The 21,789-nt window shown below is 40.1% G+C and overlaps 1 protein-coding gene across 2 annotated transcripts; it reads right to left on the bottom strand.

The window, feature by feature from the left end:
* Positions 1–1,105: 1,105 nt before the first annotated feature.
* GPR68 (G protein-coupled receptor 68) lies at positions 1,106–19,796 on the bottom strand. Of its 2 annotated transcripts, none has more exons than XM_026079484.1 (3): positions 19,785–19,796; positions 8,397–8,431; positions 1,106–2,856 (listed from the first exon to the last, which is right to left on the bottom strand). In XM_026079484.1, exon 3 carries the CDS (start codon positions 2,712–2,714, stop codon positions 1,641–1,643), a length of 1,074 nt encoding a protein of 357 aa, XP_025935269.1. In that variant the 5' UTR covers positions 2,715–2,856; positions 8,397–8,431; positions 19,785–19,796; the 3' UTR covers positions 1,106–1,640. The 2 variants fall into 2 exon arrangements, with proteins under 2 accessions (XP_025935269.1, XP_025935268.1); XM_026079483.1 differs by lacking the exons at positions 8,397–8,431; positions 19,785–19,796 and adding exons at positions 4,662–4,778; positions 18,623–18,654.
* Positions 19,797–21,789: the final 1,993 nt, after the last annotated feature.

Below are 21,789 nucleotides of genomic sequence, written 5' to 3'. Positions count from 1 at the left end.
TGTCCTTTCTTAAATGGAATCTGTGGGCCAAAGCCAGAAGACAGTTATATCAAACACAGACTGAGTAAATATAGGAAGAAAATAATAAAGGCATTATTTATTAAACACATCCCCTAATTATATCTAACATTGCCCTCTCAAGGTAGCTTCCAGAAGACACTTAGAATGTACTGGCTTTTAAGAATATGTTGCCTGACAAACAAGGCTGTGTACAATGACATCCTTGAGATACCAGATGCAGGTCTGTGTAGAAAATCTTTTGGGGGGGAAAAAAAAAAAAAAAGGTTAGACTGCTGCATGTTATCAACTCTGGGTTGCAGAAAAAGAGAGGTGTTTCAAGGAAGGTTTGAAACCAGAGGAGAAGCAAAATGACAGGGCACTATTCACAGTGTAACAGTTACAGATACAAGAAAGCATGATGATCAGATGACAAGAAACAAACAGGATTCCTTAGTATAACAAATAAAAATAAGAAACTAGAGAGGGGGTGCTGGCAGAAGCAAGAGGATAGAGCACAACTCCCAGTTCTTTAACTGTCATTATCTCTATTTATGCCTATATTTTGTTTCTCTTTTCTAAACTAGAAAACACATAGATCATCCATGCATCTTATTTTTGATACTGTATTTACTGAAAAATGACCAGACCCTAAACTATAATATCTATTGGTGAACACAGAATTTAAACTAAATCTATTTAACAGGTTTACTGGCCATGCATTGTTATTTAATTGCTTGCATGGTTTGTGCTGCACAAGACATATTTGGAAGGACATAATCCAAATCTTAGCAAGGTTCAGTGGAATTCAGATTAAACTGAATTTATCTTTGAACACAGTGACTCAAAGAATGATATGTGGGTTAAAAGCACCTCATGAACTACCAACCTTCTGTTCTTTTTGAAGTCCACGGACCGAATTATTCTTTCCCATCAGAGCCTGTTCTTGATAATCTGAGACCTCTTGAAGTCAATAGGAGCATTGTGATGAGGTTCAACAATGTGAGATTCAATTGTCAATCAACAGACTGAAGGTCTCAGCAGATGGTGAGTTTCTTGTGCATGCTCCTCCAGAACATCTCACATTATTTGATCAGTTGTTTTAGGAGGCAGGTTCTGGCAAGGTCTCTGCAGGACTTGAAATGGGCTTGAGGAGGAATTATTTTGGAGAGTTACAGAGAAGATGCACAAATGCAATTTTTTTTCTTTTAAAAAATACTTATGGGGACATTTTATTTGTTCTGTCTCCAAACTTTTCAACAGATAATGACAGCTTTTTGAGAATTTTTTTTCTCTAGATGCTACAGGCACAAACAGACAGCAGTTAAAGACTGTTTCAGCAGATCCACACCATGAGTACTAGCTTATTTCAGCCAGTGCAGTCATCAACAACAGTTGAGTGGCAAGACAACAGTTTCTGAGTTGCACCATAATGGCAGTAGACATGTGATTGTAACCGAACTCTTAGTTTATACTTTCCTCACTATAGTCAAGGTCCAAGCACCTCCAGGAACTACCTCACTATATTGCATAGCTAATAAGCCTTTGGGAGGTAAAATAGTTGTAATACATGGATAAATCAGATGTATACACAGCACAGTCATATGTGGAGATTTTGGATGAGTATCGTTTTTTGATGAATACTATAGATTGCCTAAGTTAGTTGTAGAGGAGTCCTTTATTCCATCAATATCATGTGATCTTTGTAATAATGCTGGCTGTTGCTCATCCTGTGGCTTGTTGAGGGTTTCTGGAGCGTTCAGCTGGTAGGTTTCCTTAGTCTCAGTCCTTAGACATCCTAAATATGTTAAACAAGAGTCTCGGATCTTAGCAAAGTTCTGGTAAGTGCTTTCACTGGAAAAACAGTACAACACTGGGTCAGCAACACAGTTAAAAGTAGTCAACAGGAGAGAAACATGGTAAATATTAAATATTTTCTCAGCAAATGAGCAGTCATTCTCAAACAAGCTGCGAACTACAAGCAGGATGTGGTATGGTCCAAAGCAAACTAAAAAAATGAAAACAGTGCTTGAAACCAGTCGCTTAATTTGAATTTTCTTCTTTTTTTGAGTACCATGACTCTTGTGGACAACGCGTAAAATTCCACAGTAAGAGAAGGCCAGCAGAAAGAAGGGGAAAAGGAAGCCAGCAGAGAAGCGGTAGTAATTGATATTGTGCTCCCAGTCTTTAATGGGGTAATGCTCAAAGCACACCACGTGGCTCTCAGCATCCCTACTGGTCTCCCCATGTGTAAAGACAAACCAGCACATCACAATTTCTTTGGCCCAGATAACAGCGCTCACGATTGCAGCAGCCTTCAGTGTCCGAAACTGATGAAACTGAAAAGGGTGCACTACTGCTAGATAGCGATCAATGGAGATGCAGCAGAGGAAGCCCACACTGATATAAATATTCTCATACAAAAGAATGCCACAGATTTTGCACAGCAGTTCATCATAGGTCCAGTTGTCGTGCTGTAAAACATACTGGAGCCAGAAAGGCAAAGAAAAAATGTACAACAGGTCTGCTACAGTCAAGTTGCAAAGATAGATACCCAATTCATTTTTAGCCTTAATCTGTAGATATCCATAGTACAGTGAGAGGCAGTTTGCTGGGAAGCCTAATACGAATACAAATATGTATACCACAGGGGATAAAGTCTGGTGGATATCGTGATTAACAGTGCAGTTCTCAGTTGCATTCTCTGTGAAATTCATCTTCTACCTCTCACTGTATATCACTCATCAAGGTCCCAAATGGAGAGGTGTAAAATTTAATTTCATTCAGTTTTATATATCATTTATTTCTTCCACAAAACCTTTATCTTGAGGTGATGACTTGCTGAAGGATGTTAATAACCTGAGGGTAAAACACACAGAAGTCTTTAGGAGGAATACTGTTGTAAAATATTTAGTACAGTTTTCAGTAAGCTGCCTTTTCCTAGCCCTCAGTTTTCTTTTGGTCTTTGATGGAAGATAAAGCCTGTCTGGGAAATCATAATTTGTGTCAATAAGTCCTAGCACTGTACACACATACAGTATTTTCTGTTAAAGGATTCCAAAGCAGTTTATAACCATTTATCAATTTAGCTTTACGAGTATCTGTAAAGTGAAGAAATATTATCTCTGTTTACAGATGAGGCACAAAAACAGTAATTTGATTTGTCCAAGATGATGATATTTCTCAGGCAAAATAGTCCATTCAGACTCCTTTAGAGGATGCTGCAGGGTGCACAAAACCAGATGCTTTTTAATTTCCATTTTTTAAATTTCCCTTGAGATACAGAATATCATGGAACTTGCAGTTCAACCCATCAGGATTTTAAAAAACAGAGTTTTTAGCAGCCTATTTTATACAGTTGGTTGTAAACACAATTCTAAAAGCAAGCTGTATTTCTCTGTCAGAAAGGCTCCTGTAAAAATTTGGTAAAATGTATCCACTCTCTCTATCCTACAGTAAATCATGGTACAGATTCCTTATTTGCCATAGACTCCCCAAACTACCTATTTAATATTGTCTATACCTTTGTATCTTTTCTTTTGTTTATCTATACTATGTTGTATTTGATTATAATTATGTTCATCTAAAGGATCTATAATCCAAATATCTATCCATACAAACCTTGTCTATACTACACGATATTAGTATTTAAGACACTTAAAAAATCATTGCTGACAATGGGTTAGCAGTCAGTTTAACTAGGACAAGTCAGCCTTGAGCCAGCTCATAATTATTAAACCCTGGACTAAAAAAAGTATTGTATTCATCATTTTATAATCTAATGTGATATGTTCAGTCACTCTGGCACAAGTGATCAGGACTGGAAGACAGCAGGGCAGACTGTACCCCAGTCTTAGGAGGATGTCTATTTTACCTGATGATGCGAAACAGTGGGACTGTATTTCTTTCAATCTATTCCCAGAAAATGCTCAGTCGTAATGCATACTGTTGCGAAGGTTAGCAATTTGTATACTCATCCTAAAGCTTCAGTTAATATGGATGATCAATCAAAAGGAGACAGCATTGTCAGGAGAAAGAAAAGGCCTTATTGCTTTTTCCTGTTTACTATCCTAATTTGTATTTTTGTTTGTCATCTTCTTCTGCCCTGTATAGGAACATACAAATTTTTCCAAGGCAACACTTATGAAAACATGACCACATTTACTATGGCCAACACACTACAGTAAAATTACTGTGAGCTGCAGCATGTCATTTTTATATAAATGTCTTTTTAGATGGTAGTGGGCTTTAGTCCCTCAGAATTAAAAAGAAGATCACTTCCTTCAGGACAGAAGAGAATTGCCTAGCTGGAATAAATGACCAGTCCTGCAGACATACAATGTTTAACTTCAGTCAGTGTGGCATATTCCCACTGAAATCGCAGCAAACTTGGGGTCACACATAAATATTTAAGAATTAGAACTTTTCTCATTCATTTCTCTTCTTTTTCTTACCAACAGAAAGAATATCAGCCCTGGTTTTGCTGGAGGTCTTCTTGGGGATCTCAGATAGCTTCAGTCATGAAACATCAGGCTAACACAAGCTCATCTCTCTCAAAACCTCTAACTTCATTGTCCCAAACCACTTGTGTGAAAGACAGGTTGAATGTAGCACAGTGCAAGCTCTGCTCTCCTGCAGTTATTTAAGGGGATTAACAGACTCACCCCCGCATTGTGGATGGCACAATACTTATGACAGATAAATCAAGCACAACAGGAGAAATGCTGCTGAAGGGACCCAGTCACAGGTATCAATGGTCCAGGAGATTGCTATAACCTTCCCTATGGAATAATAATGATAATGTCAGCAGCGTAGAAGTGTACAGCAGGAATTAGTCACTAAAGTTATAGGCAAATTTCCCAAAGGACTGTTACTTAGGGGTCATTAGCTCCCTTTTAACACCATCCAGTGCACTATGTTGGTCTTAGTGACATGATAAACTTTATGCAGCTTTTCTATCAACAGGACATCTGCTTCATACCCTGCAAGAAAACGCCCAAATCTTTCCTGAAAATGGTCCCCACCTTTTCTAATCCGGAGCTCCAAAGCAAATAGAATGGTATTTAAATTTGTATTTGATGCAATTTCTGCATACAACTTTAGTGGCTTCAGCATATAAGGTTTGTCTACACAGAATGATTGACATACCTAGTTATAGTCTAAAAAGCCTAAAAATCTGGGATCTATCATCTAACCTAAAATTCCTCATGTAATAATAGATACAGGAAGAACATTTAACTAAAATTGTCCAGTCAGTGTCCAGCTTCTGTTGAATAGGCCAAATTATAGTAATTCAAAAGCTGTCAATAATTTCAAAAAGTCAGACCTGTCTTTGTGTGTCTAGCATAGTTCAACAGCGCTGTTTTGTTCAGTGTTACCCAATAAGTGAACATGGATCATAGTATGAGAAAAAGTAGATGTACTCCACCATTGCAGTGTTTTTTGCAAAATCCTTCTTTTCCTCCCTGAACTCAAAATGCTTTTATTAAATTACATTTATGTCATGGAGAATGTGATTGTAAAAATCATATCTGTTTAGCTTAAAAAGTCTTGCCAGAACACAGAATATGAAGGACACAGCAAAAGTCTTATTGATATGATATTGTTCTAATATAATATACACTTATGATTACAGCAATGTTTCCTGCTCCTGGAGGAAGTGCTGGAGTGTGCTGTTTCAGCGAGCTGGAAGAGAAGGCTGGCTTTTATGAATCTCTCTGCCTTGTGGTAACAAAACCACCCTTATCCTTTCATTGTCTTACAATAGGTTTCAAAGATGGGGATGAAAAACAAAAGTCCAGATCCTTGTTTGCACAATAGCTCTTTATATTGCTCTTCTGGTCAGTGGCAGCAGTTAGCTTGGAAAATTCTTCTCTTGTTTCAGCCTCCTCAGTGTCCAGGCTCTGGGACGCGTCTGTGCCCTCTGGTCCCCTCTTGCCTGACTAATAACAGTCTCAGTAGCCAAACGCGACATAGATGAGGGTAGTATAAAGGTAGTTTACCTTTCCCTTTCTTTGCCTCCAAAACAAGTATACTAAGCTCATAATATAGCTCATACACTGACCAGGGCATGAAGCTGTATGCTTTTTCAAACAAGGCTGGTCTCAAAGTACTGCAATGACAGCTTTTCAATGGATAGGTGCTTTAAAGACCACCCTGTTAATAAGAACATGATACTCAATGCCTTACAAGCTCTCTGGAAAAGCTGAAACTGAAGGAAAGGTGATGCAAGGTAGGGGAAAGAAAATATGAACAGCTTTCCTGTTACATACTGACCTAGTCTGGATAGTAGGAGTTAAAAATGAAAAATTTGCTCTGTGAAAACCATCTGGGGTGCGGATAATCATAAAGCTGAAACCAGTTAGGGATGGAAACACACAGGCATTCCATTTAGTCAGTTTTAATATAGAAATAGTCCAGCTGTGTGATTTTTCAGAGCATATGTTATGTAATATCTTTAGTATCACCTTCAGTATCTGCTTCATTCAGCAGACATTTCCAGGCAAGATTTTTCTCTATCTCACACATTTGCTCACATCATTTAGATGATACCCCTCTGAGTCCAATTCTTGGAAACAAATTAGAAGACTTTTGATATCCAGATGAGCTCCAAACATTCTTCTTGTTCCCAAATGAAATATAAAGCCAAGGATCTCTTGGCTTTAAATAACTTGACTTTTTCTTGTTTTAAATGAGCCAACTTTCATTAGTCACTGAACAGCTCAACAACAGTTTCTTTTCTTTCCAAACTTCTGTGTACACCAACTGATGACAAAGACATCATTCCCACCCTGCACTAGTTAAGCTATAAGAACTCTGTGAACTATGGAGCAGCTTATATGTGTTAAGCACTGTCTGCTCGTGATGGTACAGGAAATCACTCAGAGCTACTTACAACAACAGCCTCTTCAGCTCAGACTGAGTAATAGTGTAGAGCCTGAGCAGGCTTTTTTCAGTTTCAATGAACATTGCTACAATTTACCTTGTAAGAAATATGTCTGCAATTAGACCTACACGCTTTCAGCAGAATGAAAAAGGACTGTGCCAAAGGACTTCTTTGTGTACATATATGCAAAAGTTTTACACACAACTTATCTCATCCACAAAACACTCATTTCTGTGGACAGGGAAGGTAACATGGTGGTGTGCCTTTACGTGACAGTAACTCTCTTGCTATTTAATCTGTCTCTGCACCTGCCATATAAGACAGGCAGACCTGAGTCACTTGGCTTTCATAGCATGGCTTGGACCATGCTGCATATTTTGGAACCAAGTATCTGTGACTGTTTCAGCTGAGGATTTGGTTCGGATCATTACCTACATAAACACCAGCCTTTAAATGCACACTGAACCTTCCACAACTCTTGAGGATTTATCAACTTGGTTTGATCCTGTTTCACAAACCTGGAAGAATAAGGTCAAATAAAGAGGCGAGAATATGTTCAGCAGCAGAGACTTGGGAGTGGTGGGACAGTACAGAATGGGCAGAGACTGGCTGGCCTGAAACCTGAGAGGAGCAGGAGCAAGGGAGAGCAGCTCTGACAGCTGCATTACGTGAGCTAAGAACTGAGAGCAGGTAAATGGCAGCTGGTTACTGAGTATTGCTTCTGCAAAAGATAATAAATTTACTTTTTTATTACTATTATAAGATGTTCTTTCTGCCTCTTGTCACCTCCACACACTCAGGAAGGGCTTCTTCATCTCCCAAACTTACTTCTGCTCCCCAGTGTCAATGGGGCCATGCTCCAGCTGAGAGAGGGAAAGGAAGGCAGAATCATTCCTTTGTACCACCCTCCTTTCTTTCTGAAGTCTATCCCTGTTCCTAGCCGCTTGAGAAAGCTAATAGCCTTAATATAAATAATAAATTTTTAAAAAGTAGAAGGTGGAAATTAGGGTGCATGACTAAAGATGAGTATGAGGAAATGACACAATTTCTGGATTAAATCAGAACAATTATGATGTAAAAGGATTACAAATAGAAAGAATAAAAAAAGGCAATAAAAGATGTTTCTATTAACACACAAGAAAAGGAAGGGAAAAGAAGGCACAAGTATATATGAAGCAGGACCATAAATTATAGCTAAATATGGCTGAAATACTTGCTGTTATTTTTTGTTTCAGTTTTCAGAATAAAAACTATGACTCGGTATCTAACCCAATTGTTTTTAACAAAAGGATGGAGACACAGAAAAAACAGATCCATTTCATTGAGCAAGAATGCAAAATACTGTGCTTGCAAAGAAAAAATTGAAATTATCAGTATGAAATGGGGGATTTTTGGCTATGCAGCAGGATGGGTAAGAATGCATTTAGATTCAAACTGCCACTACTGAGAAGAAAAGAGTTACAGTGGGATACCATACTTAAGGGACATGAAGTGAGGTGTCCACTTTACTCACCACTGATGAAGTCTGCAGAAGCTTTTTGCGCTGTGCTGTAAGAGATATATAGGCAAATTAGAAAAGCCCATATGTTTTGGGCAACTGAACTATGTAATCTCAACCTCAGTCTCTACAATTTGAAATTATATTGCTTTACAAACACAAGTTTTCTGAACATAAATTGATAGTGTTTGTGAAGCACTGCAGAAGTCCATTATTTATCTATGACAGTCATTTGTACAGCTGCCATAGATAAACAGATGGGCTATGGGCAATGTAAAGCATCTTTATGAGAGAGGGAAACAATTCTAGTGAATAGGGTATTTTATCCTTGTTGAACAATTGGGATAAGTCAACATACTGCCCAGCTACCTGAAAGGGCACAATGCAAAGCCATGGAGATGTACTCAAGCTAGCACTGACTCCTTGCTCCGGGACCAGAAATAGCAAAAATGCAGCAGTGTGATACTTTGCCTGGGTAGATTAGAGGAGGGCGGCGATGTCAGGTCTGGTAGAAAACCAAGTTAATGCAGCTCTACTGCATTAAGTCTCTACAAGAAAGTTACTCCAATTGGGCTCAAGGGTCTTAGTATGGCATGGGTTTTGTTGAGCTCAGACAGAGTTGGTGCGGCCCATAAAGAGACAAAAGTCCAGTGGAAATAATGATTTTATTCATTAAAGACTGTAGCCTGATGTACATGCACAAGTGGGCTAAAAATTAAGTTGCACTTACAATTCCTAACCCTAGTGTATTTGACAGAGATACACACCTTCTTCTAGTGTAGCTCATTTTATGTGCATCATCAAAGGATCTTTTCAGGACATAGCATTAATTTCTCTATTGACCATACCATATATTTTTAATTGGATCAGTTTCTAAACCAACAATATCTCAGTGAATCTGGGATTAAATGTATACCACTTTTAAAGGTAGATACCAACGTTCTTGGTCCCAAAGAGTGTCACTACAACAGAAAGCACACAGAAATATTGTTTTTGTTGAACCTCTATGTGAAGAGCAGCTGGCTGCAAGGAGTTTTGTTTTTGCTTTCTGCTGTTTTTGTGGGTTTTTTAATAAAGCAGAAAGGCCACCTCAGAGATTCTCTGCTGTAGTTACCTTCCAATTTTTATGTTTGCTTTTTTGCATTAGAAGGATCAAGTCCGTATGTCCTTTACAAGAGAATCTTACTACAGGCATACAGTAAAACCTAGACTGTATCTTTTAAATCTCTGAAACCATCTTATATAAAATAAAAAGAAAAAATCAAAAACCCAAACCCAACTCCTCCTCCCTTCTAAATTTAATTTAGGTCAATACTCAACCCATTCAGTGTGTATTAACTTGCAAGGGGACCTGTTTTATATGTATCTCTGTGTATAATAATCATTACTCCTCTGTGTATTTGTTTCAGTGGGAGGAAACCATAGAAGTATTCCGTAAATTACGAATCACACTACTTTCATCATTACTGTATGACTCCATTTATAAACCCATTGTCAAAGAAGGAAGCCAGCAACATTTTTTAGAACCCACATAAACAAAAGACTAATTAGTCATCAAAGTCCAATTTTCCCCAGCACAGACATGCAATTATTCACAGCGTTGGCTTAATCACTCCACTTAAACTTTGATATCCTGGGAATTTGTCTCAATTTCTTAATTTCTGTTTTCCATCAAATCTCTCCAAACTCTGAAATAAGTTACTTCCTTTAAATATTTCATTACTGAAACTTCAGATGCCACCTGAACCACAATGGTGGGTGAATTTAGGATTTCATGCCCATAAATATGTCATTAAGAATCAATAATGTGGATCTGAGTAACAGATTCATGTTAAAATCCTTGAATCATGAATGTTTCCTTTTTTTGATAGTGAGCTTAATGCTTGTGAAGAGTACTGGACTGGACATCAAATGTGTGTGAAAAAACATTCGATGGTACTATTCCATGATAATGGTCTAAAATACTACAGTTCCAAGTGAGTACACTAAAATATTGCAACACATTAGCAAGGGTAAGTATTTGCTCCTTATTCCTCCAGTAGTTAGTCTCACCCTTCTCCACCTCAAACTCTGCCACAACCCACCTACTTTCCATGCGCAGAACATTTTAGTGGCTTAGTTTGCTGGCTTACAGAGGGTGAGGTATGTGGTTAACTGTTCAGTTGTACTACAAAATTTTCTCCTGATCATCATAAACTGAAAAATTTGACTTGTGCAGCCTAATGTAAGCAGTATAGGCTGATGGATGCAATGTAGCTAGGAGCTAATGAAGATAGTCCACATACATTAGAAAATGAATTAATTTCAATAAATTTCATGACCTCTAAATCTAGTTCTAATGTTCATTTCCCCATCAGTGATGACATAGTAATGTAGTTTAACCTTTCAGGTGCCCTGGCCCACAGATCACAAAGTTCCTTAAGAAATAGCTGAACCAGTATGGATCATATACATAAATGTTTTACATTCAACTCACTTCATAAGGTCAAACAAACAAGTAAACAAACTTTCAATTAAGCAGGAAGCCACCTAGAAAAAAAGCAGCTAAGCAATTCTGAATAGCCTTAGGAGAAGTAATGTACTACATGCCAATAACTTATCATTATAATACAGTATGTTGTAGGCTACACTGGGAGATGTCACAAGTGGGACTTGTTGGAAAACAAGTTTTACATTACTGGAAAATCTCAATGTTTCGGAGAAAAATTGCCCTGAATATGCCAGGAAGTCATCATTCTAGGCTAACATTTGTTCTTTTAATCAGTAGACTGAGAACTCAGCTTCTTTCTTATCTGATGTGCAGACTGTTATATATGACATATTATGTATTATATATGATATAAAAAAGTTAGCAATAAAGCATACTATGTTTTACAGCAGAATGCAGGAAAAGGCATAGGGGGTTAGAGTGGTCACATACTGAGCTTGAGTCAACAGTATATATTAGTGAACCCTCCCCACATATCACACCTGGAGGTATAAATGGGACGGGGGCACAACTCTTCCATCCTGTGCACCACTGCAAGGCTCCGCCAATCTGCTGACTGGCCAGGAGAAACGCAGGAGGACGGTCAGAGGTCTAGCAAAGCTGACCACTGAAGGAGTCAGGGTTGTTTAGTCTAAAGACAACCAGACTGAGGGCAAACACAGCAACAATTTTCAAATTGTTAAAGATTGTTGCAAAGAAGGAAGTGATAAATTGTTCTCTGTGTTGCTGTGAATGCCTAATCAAGAGGGACTGGGTTAAACTCCACAAAAAACTTTCCACTTGCAAATGGAGCACTGGAATAGATGATGCAGAGTTGTCTTCACAGGAGGTTTTAAGAAAGTTTGACTAAACGTTGTGAGAATGGTTCAGCTGATGCCACTTGAAAGCAAAGCGCAGTTTGGGGAGCTCTAAGGACCCTACTGTTGAGTTTTCTATTATTGCTTTTCAAGTGACACAACATCACTCATTCCTCTCTGCAACATGCAATAACAGGACAATCAATTGTATAAATCGGACAAAATCATTTCCAAAATGGAATTTTGTTTTTAAATAAATCACCATTTTCCAATGCTTTTTTGTGAAATGTTTTTCATTTTGAAAGTTTCTTTCATAGAAATGAAAGCTATATGGAAGTGAGGTCTATATGACTTCACAATCACAAAAAATTAATAAAAAAAATCCATTTTCTGATGGTGCACTGTTTGATTCCAGGTTTTTGTGACTTTAGACTTCTTAGATGAGGCCTGTACATATGAAGGACAACTTGACAAAAGGGGCAAAGACAGACAGACAGGATAATAAGCACAGTTTGTCCTATATCTTAAACTGCTTCTTATTCTTTATCCAGGTTCAGGGTTTTTTTTTACTGAATGAAAGGGCCAAACAACTGGCTGAGCACAGGAAAGTGCTGAAAAGAATGTACATTTTGGAAAATCCCTATTTATGGTAATAAGAAGTTCACACAACGTGTATTTTCAGGCAAGCAGTCCAACTGATGGCAGGGAGATGAATCACATAATAGGAATTAGTCACAACACAGTTGCCTTAAGCAGTTGGCTCATAGTCTTTAAGAATGACCCTCATCTGCACCCTCCTTCCTGCTCTTAAAGATCAGGCAGGTGGAGACTGACCATGTCGCAGTAGTGAATGCAATTCCCTTTTCTCTGTCAGTGCAGTGTCAGCACGGACAGCTTGACCCTCCAGAATTTCACCACTGAGCTGCTGTTGCAAGCTCCTACCCCCAGGATACGTCTCCTTGATGCTGCCTGGGTGACTTGCTTGCATACAGGAAAGTGGGTGGAGAAAAACTCTACATCACACCACTTTCTGCAGAAATCTTAATCTCTGTATCCATCAGAGAATAATTCCCGATCTACCTTCCTCCACTAAAACCTCCCTCTCCCCCACAGCCCTCCACAACACAAAAACTAAAATACCATCCTGTGTCTGTTGTGCAGGAAGTAGGCAAATAGGCAAACAAACAACTACAGATAATAAAACTGCTTATAATCCTGAATCTGTGCATAGATCCTCATTTAAAATGGCAATGGGAGAAAAGCCAAGACTATGCAGGTCTTACTGATTACAAACCATGTAAGCCATGACCAACATGTAAAATTACCAGTAAGGAACAGGTGTTACAGAGTGGAACAACTGTGTTTTAGGCCTAGGACTGAGAAGTAGGAACTTCTCCCTCCTGAATTAAAGAGGTTCTGATTCATTTTACCATCTACAGCCTTGGGAAAAATCACCTCACGCTTCTGATTCATTTTTCCAAGCTCTGTATTATTGCCTCTTTTGATACGGCAGTGTGCTCAAACACCAGAACTGTCCTCCATCAGGCAGTGGCAGATATCTTGCAGGACAGCTTTTGAGGAAATGGGAAATCAGTGGCTTAAGATTTAAGACTCTGCCAGAGTCTTCCCCAGCATCACTGGCTGGTTACACCGAAAAATTTTTGTTTGAGAACTAACAAATTGGAGACCAAAGCAGAGACCAAATTCTCTTGCTGCTTGCATCTTTTATAACGGCACTGCCCCCAAACAGGACAAGGCATAAGTAAATCCAAATATCAGCACAACATGCCCTCCAAACAGGGTTACTTCATTAACAGAAAGTAATTTGTAAATCTAATCCCATTTTCAACAACCAATTCATCATTACAATTGTTTCTCTCCCTTTACTGATAGTTCAGCATATAAAACTGATTTTCCAGTGCTGCTGACAAGCAGTAACTTGGACCAGCAATATTCAATGTTTAACAAAGAGAAAAGGCTATTTGAGAGAAAAATTCTGGCTTGCCAGGTCTAACCAAAATGCGGTTGAAACTCTGCCGTGTCTAAGGAGACTGAACAGATCTCCCGTTCAAGGAGAATGTTAACATTTTCATTGTTCCACACATCAGCAAATAATGATAAATTCAATAAAGTCATCTCTCTTTTAAATGCTATTTTCTGCATATATGATTCAGTATATGATTCATTTTGTACAGTAAAATCTTTAAGAGATGGCAAAGTGAAAAGCTATTTAAAATATTTGGAGATTTTTCCCTTCCTCCCCTCATTTTTCTTTGACTTTTTTCTTATTCTTCTGTTTGGATTTAACTGTAGCAACAAAATTCATCACAGAATAGGATCCAATTCAATTCAAACACTTAATATCATATGCATTGCAACCATTTAAAAACTGGAATAATTCTTTTGTGCTTCTGCACTATGCTTGTGCTTCTGGCTTATATTGATTCCCTGTTTTGCTTTGCAAACATGTTTCTGTTCTAAATCATATTGTTACCAATTCTTTCTGCTGAAGTACACAGTCTGTCCTGAAACTGGGATGAGACCTGCATTGACTACATTCAGCCTTGGTCAATAACATGGTATCTTATGCAAACACCTTGTATATGCTTTTCAGTGTATAACAACAACATAAGCTCCACTGTCCGGGGTCAGAACACATGCCTATCTAGCCCATTATTGTGGTTTTGACAGCCGAAAAAAGCAGGCTCCTTTCCAGTTTGTTCACAGCAAACGCAGAGCCAACGAATTCCAAAACACTAGGACACAACCTCAACTTTCAAAGGGTCCCCTTTCGCTTGTAGGACCGTTCCTTGCGCTGCTATTTATCCATGCTTGTTTCCTTTCAGACTTGGTTGAGTCTTCTTCAGATGGTGTTCGTATTTCTTCCCCAGATCCAATGCAGGAGGGAGGGAGGGGGTGTCTTCAAATAGCCCCTGTATAGACCGTGGAGATTTAACTTTTCTAGCTGACCTTTTTCACTGCCTTTTATTAAGCTTCCTCCTTTTTTTTTTTTTTTTTCCTTTTTTTCCCCCCTCCAGTTTCCCTTTTGGAAATTAGGCAAGTTTCCAGTAGCTAAGTTTCCAGTCTAAGTCAATATTCTCATTTAAGGCTTCTTCCCCAGTGTTATTTCTCAGACTTCTCTCATGGGTTTGTACAAGCAGCATGTTATGGAGGTTTTCTCTGTGCTCCCTGAGTAAATGGCTTTCCGTTCTCAGTGCTCCCTCCCTAGCAGACTATTGAAAACTTGAGCCCTATATTTATAATTTTTTTTTACTTGAGGATACAGGATTCCAAAGACGCAGTCCCCAGTGGACGCATCATTCTAAACAAAGTGCTGGCATCTGTATCTGTATCTGCAGGCTTCCTTACGTTTTCATTTCCTGAATTTTCATTTCCTCAATTCCCTTAATTTTCATTAAAAAAAATCTTTTAGTACTTACATGATTTCAAGTGCTAGTGTCTTGCTTTCATTAAGATGCAAACAAAGCCCAGTGTTCCTTTATTCCAGAGTGTCCTCATTTCCTGATGAGTATGAACCCTTCTTCCCTCCTCCATTTTCTTACTGATACCTTGAAACTGCCTCTCTGTACCTCTGTCTGGCCTTGCATATGGTGTAAGAAGCCTTTCTCAGCATGATGCTGTTGAACTCCTGCGCTTCAGCATCCTACCTAAGAGCCTAAATGTTGCTCCAGAACCTCTCCACCCTACCTTTGGATGACACTGGCATCCACATGAGCCACAACTGCATGATTTCCCCCAGTGATTCCTGAGAACCTGCCTGGAGGACAGAGCCCATGTCAGGGTCATCACCTCTGCTCCTGGGAGGCAAATTGCAGCATCCTCCCTGGAGTCACAGACTCAGCCATCCACATGCTCAAGAAGCAACTGACCTTCCTCGAGCCTTCTCTTAAACAAATTCTGAAGATCAACCTGCCACAAATAATGCTGTTATTAATCTGGATAAAAGAACCATGACCTTATAGAAACAGAAAAAACTTCTTTTATAGCATCAGAGAAGGAACTTCCAGCAAAGGCAACAATCTTACCATACACCATTCACACTTTCCAACATGCATCTGCTCTGAGAAAAGGGAGAGAATCAAATACTTTTTTACAAATCAAATCTGTTTTAGTTATTGGAGCTGAGATGAAAACCTGATACTACAGTAAATTTAAGATTCCAAAATTTACAGCTGTTTAGAAATCCAGGTTCTGGCTTTGTTCTATCTCCTGTACAGAGGTGTAAGATGATCTCTAAAATTTGGATGCAAGTTCGAATTCCAAATAATAATGTTCTGATGGGATAAGTTAAGGTTCTTAAGTTTAAGTTGGGTGACAGAGCACTGGAACAGGTTGCCCAGAGAGGTTGTGGAGTCTCCTTCTCTGGAGATATTCAAAACCCACCTGGACGTGATCCTGTGCAATGTGCTCTAGGTGACCCTGCTTGAGCAGGGGGGTTGGACTAGATGATCTCCAGAGGTCCCTTCCAACCTCAACCATTCTGTGATTCTGTAAAGTCTCTTCCTAGTTTAAAAGATAATTCCTATTTTAAAAGGTATGTCTGATCACTTCTTAAAGGCAGAGCACAAAACAGATATATCCTTTAACTAGATGGGTACATAGATGCTAAATAATTATTCAAAGAGTAAAAATTCTCCTTCTGCCTTTGGCAGAGGGAACACCGAATGTTTCCAAATTACTGCCCTGATACAAAATTATCAAATCCTAATTGTTACTAAAACTGAGTTTAAAAAAAAAAAAAAAAAAAAGAGAGAGATCTCTGTAGCGTACTTCCATTCTTTCCTACTGATGTTGTCCATCTTTGGCATTTTATTCAGGTGTCATTTTAAAAGGCTTAAGTTTGATGGTTGGATTGTGTTTGCTTTTGTAATACATTCATTTCTGATGCTTTCTTCCCTTCGTCTGTTAGCTAGCTAACCTCTCTTAAAGTTCATGCTCTCTGCTCTCAACCAATAGCAAACAGTCTGAGAAAAAGGAAGGTTGAAAGCTTATAGAATGAAGCAATAATTTTCAGAAATGAGAGAGATGGCTCATCTTGGCAGCAACAACTGTCCATAGCAGTTGTTGAGTGGAGGACATCAGGAGGACTTCTCTCACAGAGCAGCTGAAACAGCAACAGAGCGCCCTCTCCACCATGTACAGATCTGATCGGTTTTGCAATTCTACTTGCCTTGGGCAGTGACAGATCTGTGCATAAGCAACCCCAGAACAAACTCCAAGACAACCCAGCTGGAAACAAATTTGTTGCCACAGAAACAATTCCTGGTGAGAGGGTTCCTCGTGAGGAACAGAATCCCATATACTTTCACATGAGCCCATTTCTCAGCCTCCCTCTAACAGAGTGTTTTAGGCCTACTATTTAGTCTTTTTTTCAGACGGATCAGCTACAGCTTCCAGATGAGGTGGCTAAAAAGTTCTGCTTTTGCTACCCAGGAGGTTTACAGAGGTCAGAGCATGGTTTCTAGTGGAGAAAAAGGAATTACAGCGGATGCATCCATCAGAGAATAAACTGCAATGCTAATTCTTAGCTGCTGCTGATTACTAGTACTGTTACTTAAAATTATTGGCCAGTTGTTTTTAAACATTAAAGCTGTTCTGTATCTTTTCAAAACCAAGCGCCATCAGCTGTCAGGGACAGCAGCTCTGCAAATGTTTCAGCTGGCAGAATAATTCATAACAAGCATTAAAAGCCACTCAAAATAAGCTTTATAGGAAAAACAAACCCCTTGGAGGAAACATCCAGCTAATTGTAAGGTAATCGGCCTCACAAGGCTGCCATGTCTGGAGTTTTATTTCCATGGTTCTCCACTTAAAAATATTTAGCAAAGTTGTGTTAATATTAAGAGCTCTTGAGTCCAAAATAACTTCCATTCAGTTAGCACCACACTGACACAAGAATGGTCAGCAGCAGCAAAGCCCCAGCTTGATGCAAACTTGCCTGCAGATCTGATCCAGAAAAGCTGGCAAGGAGAGAACTTCCTTCTCCATGAACCGTTCAAGATGGTTCAAAGCACAAGGAGCGCTTTAACGGATAGATACGAAGAAAACTTGCAGTTACGATATCATCTGGTTATTCTGAATGGCAACATCCCTTGGTTAGCGGAGCAAATCTCATACTGGTGCCTGTACCTTTGCCTATACCTGGCCCTTGGTATTGTGCTCGGTCAAAGGTAAGTAGTTTCCAGTCTGTCTGACCACTGGAACAAGTCACCCTCCTGGCTCACTGTATTTCATGCCATTGCGTGTGACGACATCTACATACATCTAGCCCAGCTGGGAACCATTTTCTCCCTTTCCCTCTTTCACCTCTGTCCCCTCTGTCTCTGTTCCCACTGTCCAGGATTCTTTATGGTCCTTAAGTCCCAGGACAAAGACAGTCAATTTTTCTCTGCAAGTCGCAAAGTGAGTTAACTAAGTCCCAGTGCAGATGCCGAGTGAGGTGACTTTTTTTAATGAGATATTGGAACTGTCCCTTTTTTCTTTATTTAAAACTGTGATATTCACATTGCAATGCTGTGACGTAAACATTCCCACCTCTGAGGTGTGTCCCACTATCACAGAACGACACACTGGCCTGATCCTATGAAACCAACGCTTTCTCACCGTGTACACCCAGACCATGGAAAGACTCCTAAAACTTTGTGGAGGCACATAACTTATATTTTATCATCTTAGTTACAGCTTTATAGCGCTAAACACAAGATGAGCTGGAAACAGCTCCCTTCTGCCTCTTCCCTCATATAAGAGGCAGAGCTTATAATTGCATGTGTAGAAGCAGTATCATSTGGGGGGGGGGGGGGGGGGAGAGAGAGACAACAAAATACTAGAAATAAGGTGGGGAGGCAGGAAGGATGGGGTTGAGAGCAGTAAAATTATGTTTGCTCAGAAAAGGATTGTGGAAGTGGGCATTAAAAACACAGGCTTGATTCACTTACTGGCTTCTTGAGTAGAGCCAACTTGAAAGAAGAAGTGGTCAGGTGTCATACTGTCCTGGAGCCCCTGTGAATACAGGCTGCTAATGTGGAAAATGTCACAGAGGGAGCTGATTAATGCAATGCTCAGAGCATCCCGTAACGCTCAGAATGACACTGTCCTGTCTTGTGAGCCTCTGTGCAGCCATTTCTCCTTGTCTCACTGTAAAATTTCCATAAATTTTTATTTATTAATATCTGGATGTGCTTTGAACAGAAAAGTACAGAACAAGGCTGAATATTCTTCTAAATTCTCTGTTTCTCAACCCTCCTCAAGAACACATAAAGCTTATCTCTCAGTGATTTACTTTTCCTGTTTCTTTAAAAAGTCTGTCAAAGAGCCAGAAAAATTTATTAGTAACACAGGCAGCCTACAGCAGGGAACAAATGTTTGTAATCCTATTAAAGAAAAAAAAGAAAAAAAGAAAAATATAGACCCATTTCTGATAGAATGGATCTCATTTCACTAAACAAACCTTCACATTCCAAGTTTTGTAAGTAGTGTTCAGAGTAACAGTGAGAAAAATGGTTTACTGTTTGTAAAATACGTTGATAATACCCTTCTGAGATACAAAGACAAATCTGTATCACTGTACACAGAGCACCTACACACAACGGTATGACAGTTTCCCGTTAGGCATAGCTTTTGGTTTGTGAATCACTTTTTAGTCATTCAAAATACTTTATATCTAGTTTTACGTTCCTACTAACTTCTCTGAAAACGACCAAGGGAAATTATCTTCTGGCTATTGCCCTGCTTCCATCCTTGCAAACATGAAATGGATTCTAGGTTTATTTTAACAGTTCCATTTCATCAATACGACTTCAACATTTGGCTCTCCTTGTGCCTGAGTCCACCTTGAGAAAGTTTTTTTGGAAGAACTTCTGTTCAAATTATTTCCTGCTCGCAGGACCTGGTAAAGGAAATTTATTTTGAAGTCGAATTTTTGGACACATTGTTTTGGTGGAGTCCTTGGACTGCCTTATTGTTTGCTTTGCCTCACTTTTAACAACTGAGCCAAAGCACAGTCCTGCCACCTTTCCGGGGTATAACCGTGTATTGCTTGGCTCACTGACAGAAACTTCACTTGCTTTTAAGAATAAATAGATAAAAACTGAAACTCACCTGCGAGGAGAGTTTGTACAATGAGGCTTTCCCTGCAGCGTGAACAGCGCAAAACTTCCAGTGTCCTGGAGCTGGCTGGGGCTGCCGCCGAGGCTGCCCTCCTCCGAGCTGCGAGGGAGGCCAGCGGCGAAGCAGCGCCGGGGAGGAGGAGGAGGAGGAGGAGGAGGAGGAGGAGGAGGAGGAGGAGACTGTGTTTCAGCTCCTGCGCTCTTTACAGTACAGCTGTGAAGGAGGCAGCCCAGCCCTCTCCTCCTCACCCACTCATTCATAAATGCGGGAGATGTGCGTGCCAACAGCAGATGCTAACTGCAGAGATGGCAGCACACAGCGCAGCGTTCGCGCCCACACCTACGGCACAGACACAAACCAGCGGAGACACCACGCTGCATGGTGACTGGCCAGAGCAGCTGAGGCACAGCCCAAATACTGCTGCTTGCAGCTTATCTAAACACACACAGCTGTTGGCTTGTGTAGGTATACTACAAAGTATACAGAGGGTTAGTGTTGCTACTACTGTTATTTATATTAAGTTGTTCCTAGAGCTTGCTGAAGTCAGACCTTCACTATCTGAAGCAACAGCTGATCTCTGCACAAGACAGCTTCTTCTCCGAACACGTGAGAGGCAAGGGCAAGGAGGCAGATGCTTCCTTCCTCTGTCTTTTAGGCAGCTACTGAACCAAGGCACAGCAGATTACAGGACTTGTCCAAGGTCATTCAGGACGACGCTAGCAGATGTAGAAGCTGACCTTCTGCTAACTCACACCACCACTCGTGCTCCTCCAGGACAGAAGTCTGCACTGTGGGTAAGTAGTGAACTGTCATTCAAACTAAAACCCACATACTCTTAAAAAACAGAGATATATGAATTACACCACTGAAGCTGGAGACAAGAGCGCGTATCAGTTTAGGTTTTGAACTGTGCATAACTCACCTCGTGCAGGACCCCTCGCCATGCTGCTGCGAGGACATGCAGTGACTCCCCGTTCTCAGCACAGCACCTGCAAAGAGAGCTCCGGTCTGCTCACTGTAAGGGCATGACAGTGCTCCAGAAGCAGCCAGAGACAGCAAGTCTGGAAATAGGAGCCTTGTGCTGGGTGCTCTGAGACCTGTTCTCTGTTTCCGTCTTGGTGGAAAGTGCAGGCTAACATAAGCAGATAAAAAAGAAAAAACTGAGGAGAGGATACAATGACATCCACAAAACTTGGAAATACTCCCATGGTACCCATGGGAGTACCCATGGGAGTACCCATGGGTAATGTCAGAACCAGCATCAAAAATAACTACTCTTTCCAAACACACACAAAGGGCTCTTCAGGCTACCAGATGGCAGAAACCTTCCTCTGCCAGGGCTTCTGATAGATCACAGATCTATTATTAGCTGCAGGGTCAAGGACCTCTGTGAGTTTTTGAGGAGGGTTGCAGGAGAAAAAATATGAAATTCTCAGACATTGCCTGAAAAGGCTGCAAAAAGCACAGAATGGTACCTTGCAGGCTCACGATGCTCCTTTGAGGATGGCAGAGATGCAGACAACATACCTGGCTCAGCAGGCAAAGCACAGATTCCTGGGAGCACAGCCAGAAGCTGAACAAGTTGATCTTGTGCAACGTTAAAGAACGTGAAGGGTTTGTATCAAATTTATCAGCACTAGTCAGAAACCCCCTCCCCTGCATTTAGTATTTTAAAAAATCACACAGACTGGGATCTTTCAAGGAAGCAAAGTAAAACATTAATTCACAGAATCACAGAATCACAGAATCACTGAGGTTGGAAGGGACCTCTGGAGATCATCTAGTCCAACCCCCCTGCTCAAGCAGGGTCACCTAGAGCACATTGCACAGGATCACGTCCAGGTGGGTTTTGAATATCTCCAGAGAAGGAGACTCGACCACCTCTCTGGGCAACCTGTTCCAGTGCGCTGTCACCCTCACAGTGAAAAAGTTTTTCCTCATGTTCAGATGGAAGTGTCTGTGTTTCAGTTTGTGCCCGTTGCCTCGCGTCCTGTCG

This window comes from Apteryx rowi, unplaced genomic scaffold (assembly GCF_003343035.1).
Source record: "Apteryx rowi isolate R43461 unplaced genomic scaffold, aptRow1 scaffold_5, whole genome shotgun sequence".
NCBI classification, from domain to species: Eukaryota; Metazoa; Chordata; class Aves; order Apterygiformes; family Apterygidae; genus Apteryx; species Apteryx rowi.
This window is presented reverse-complemented; position numbering and strand designations above follow the sequence as displayed.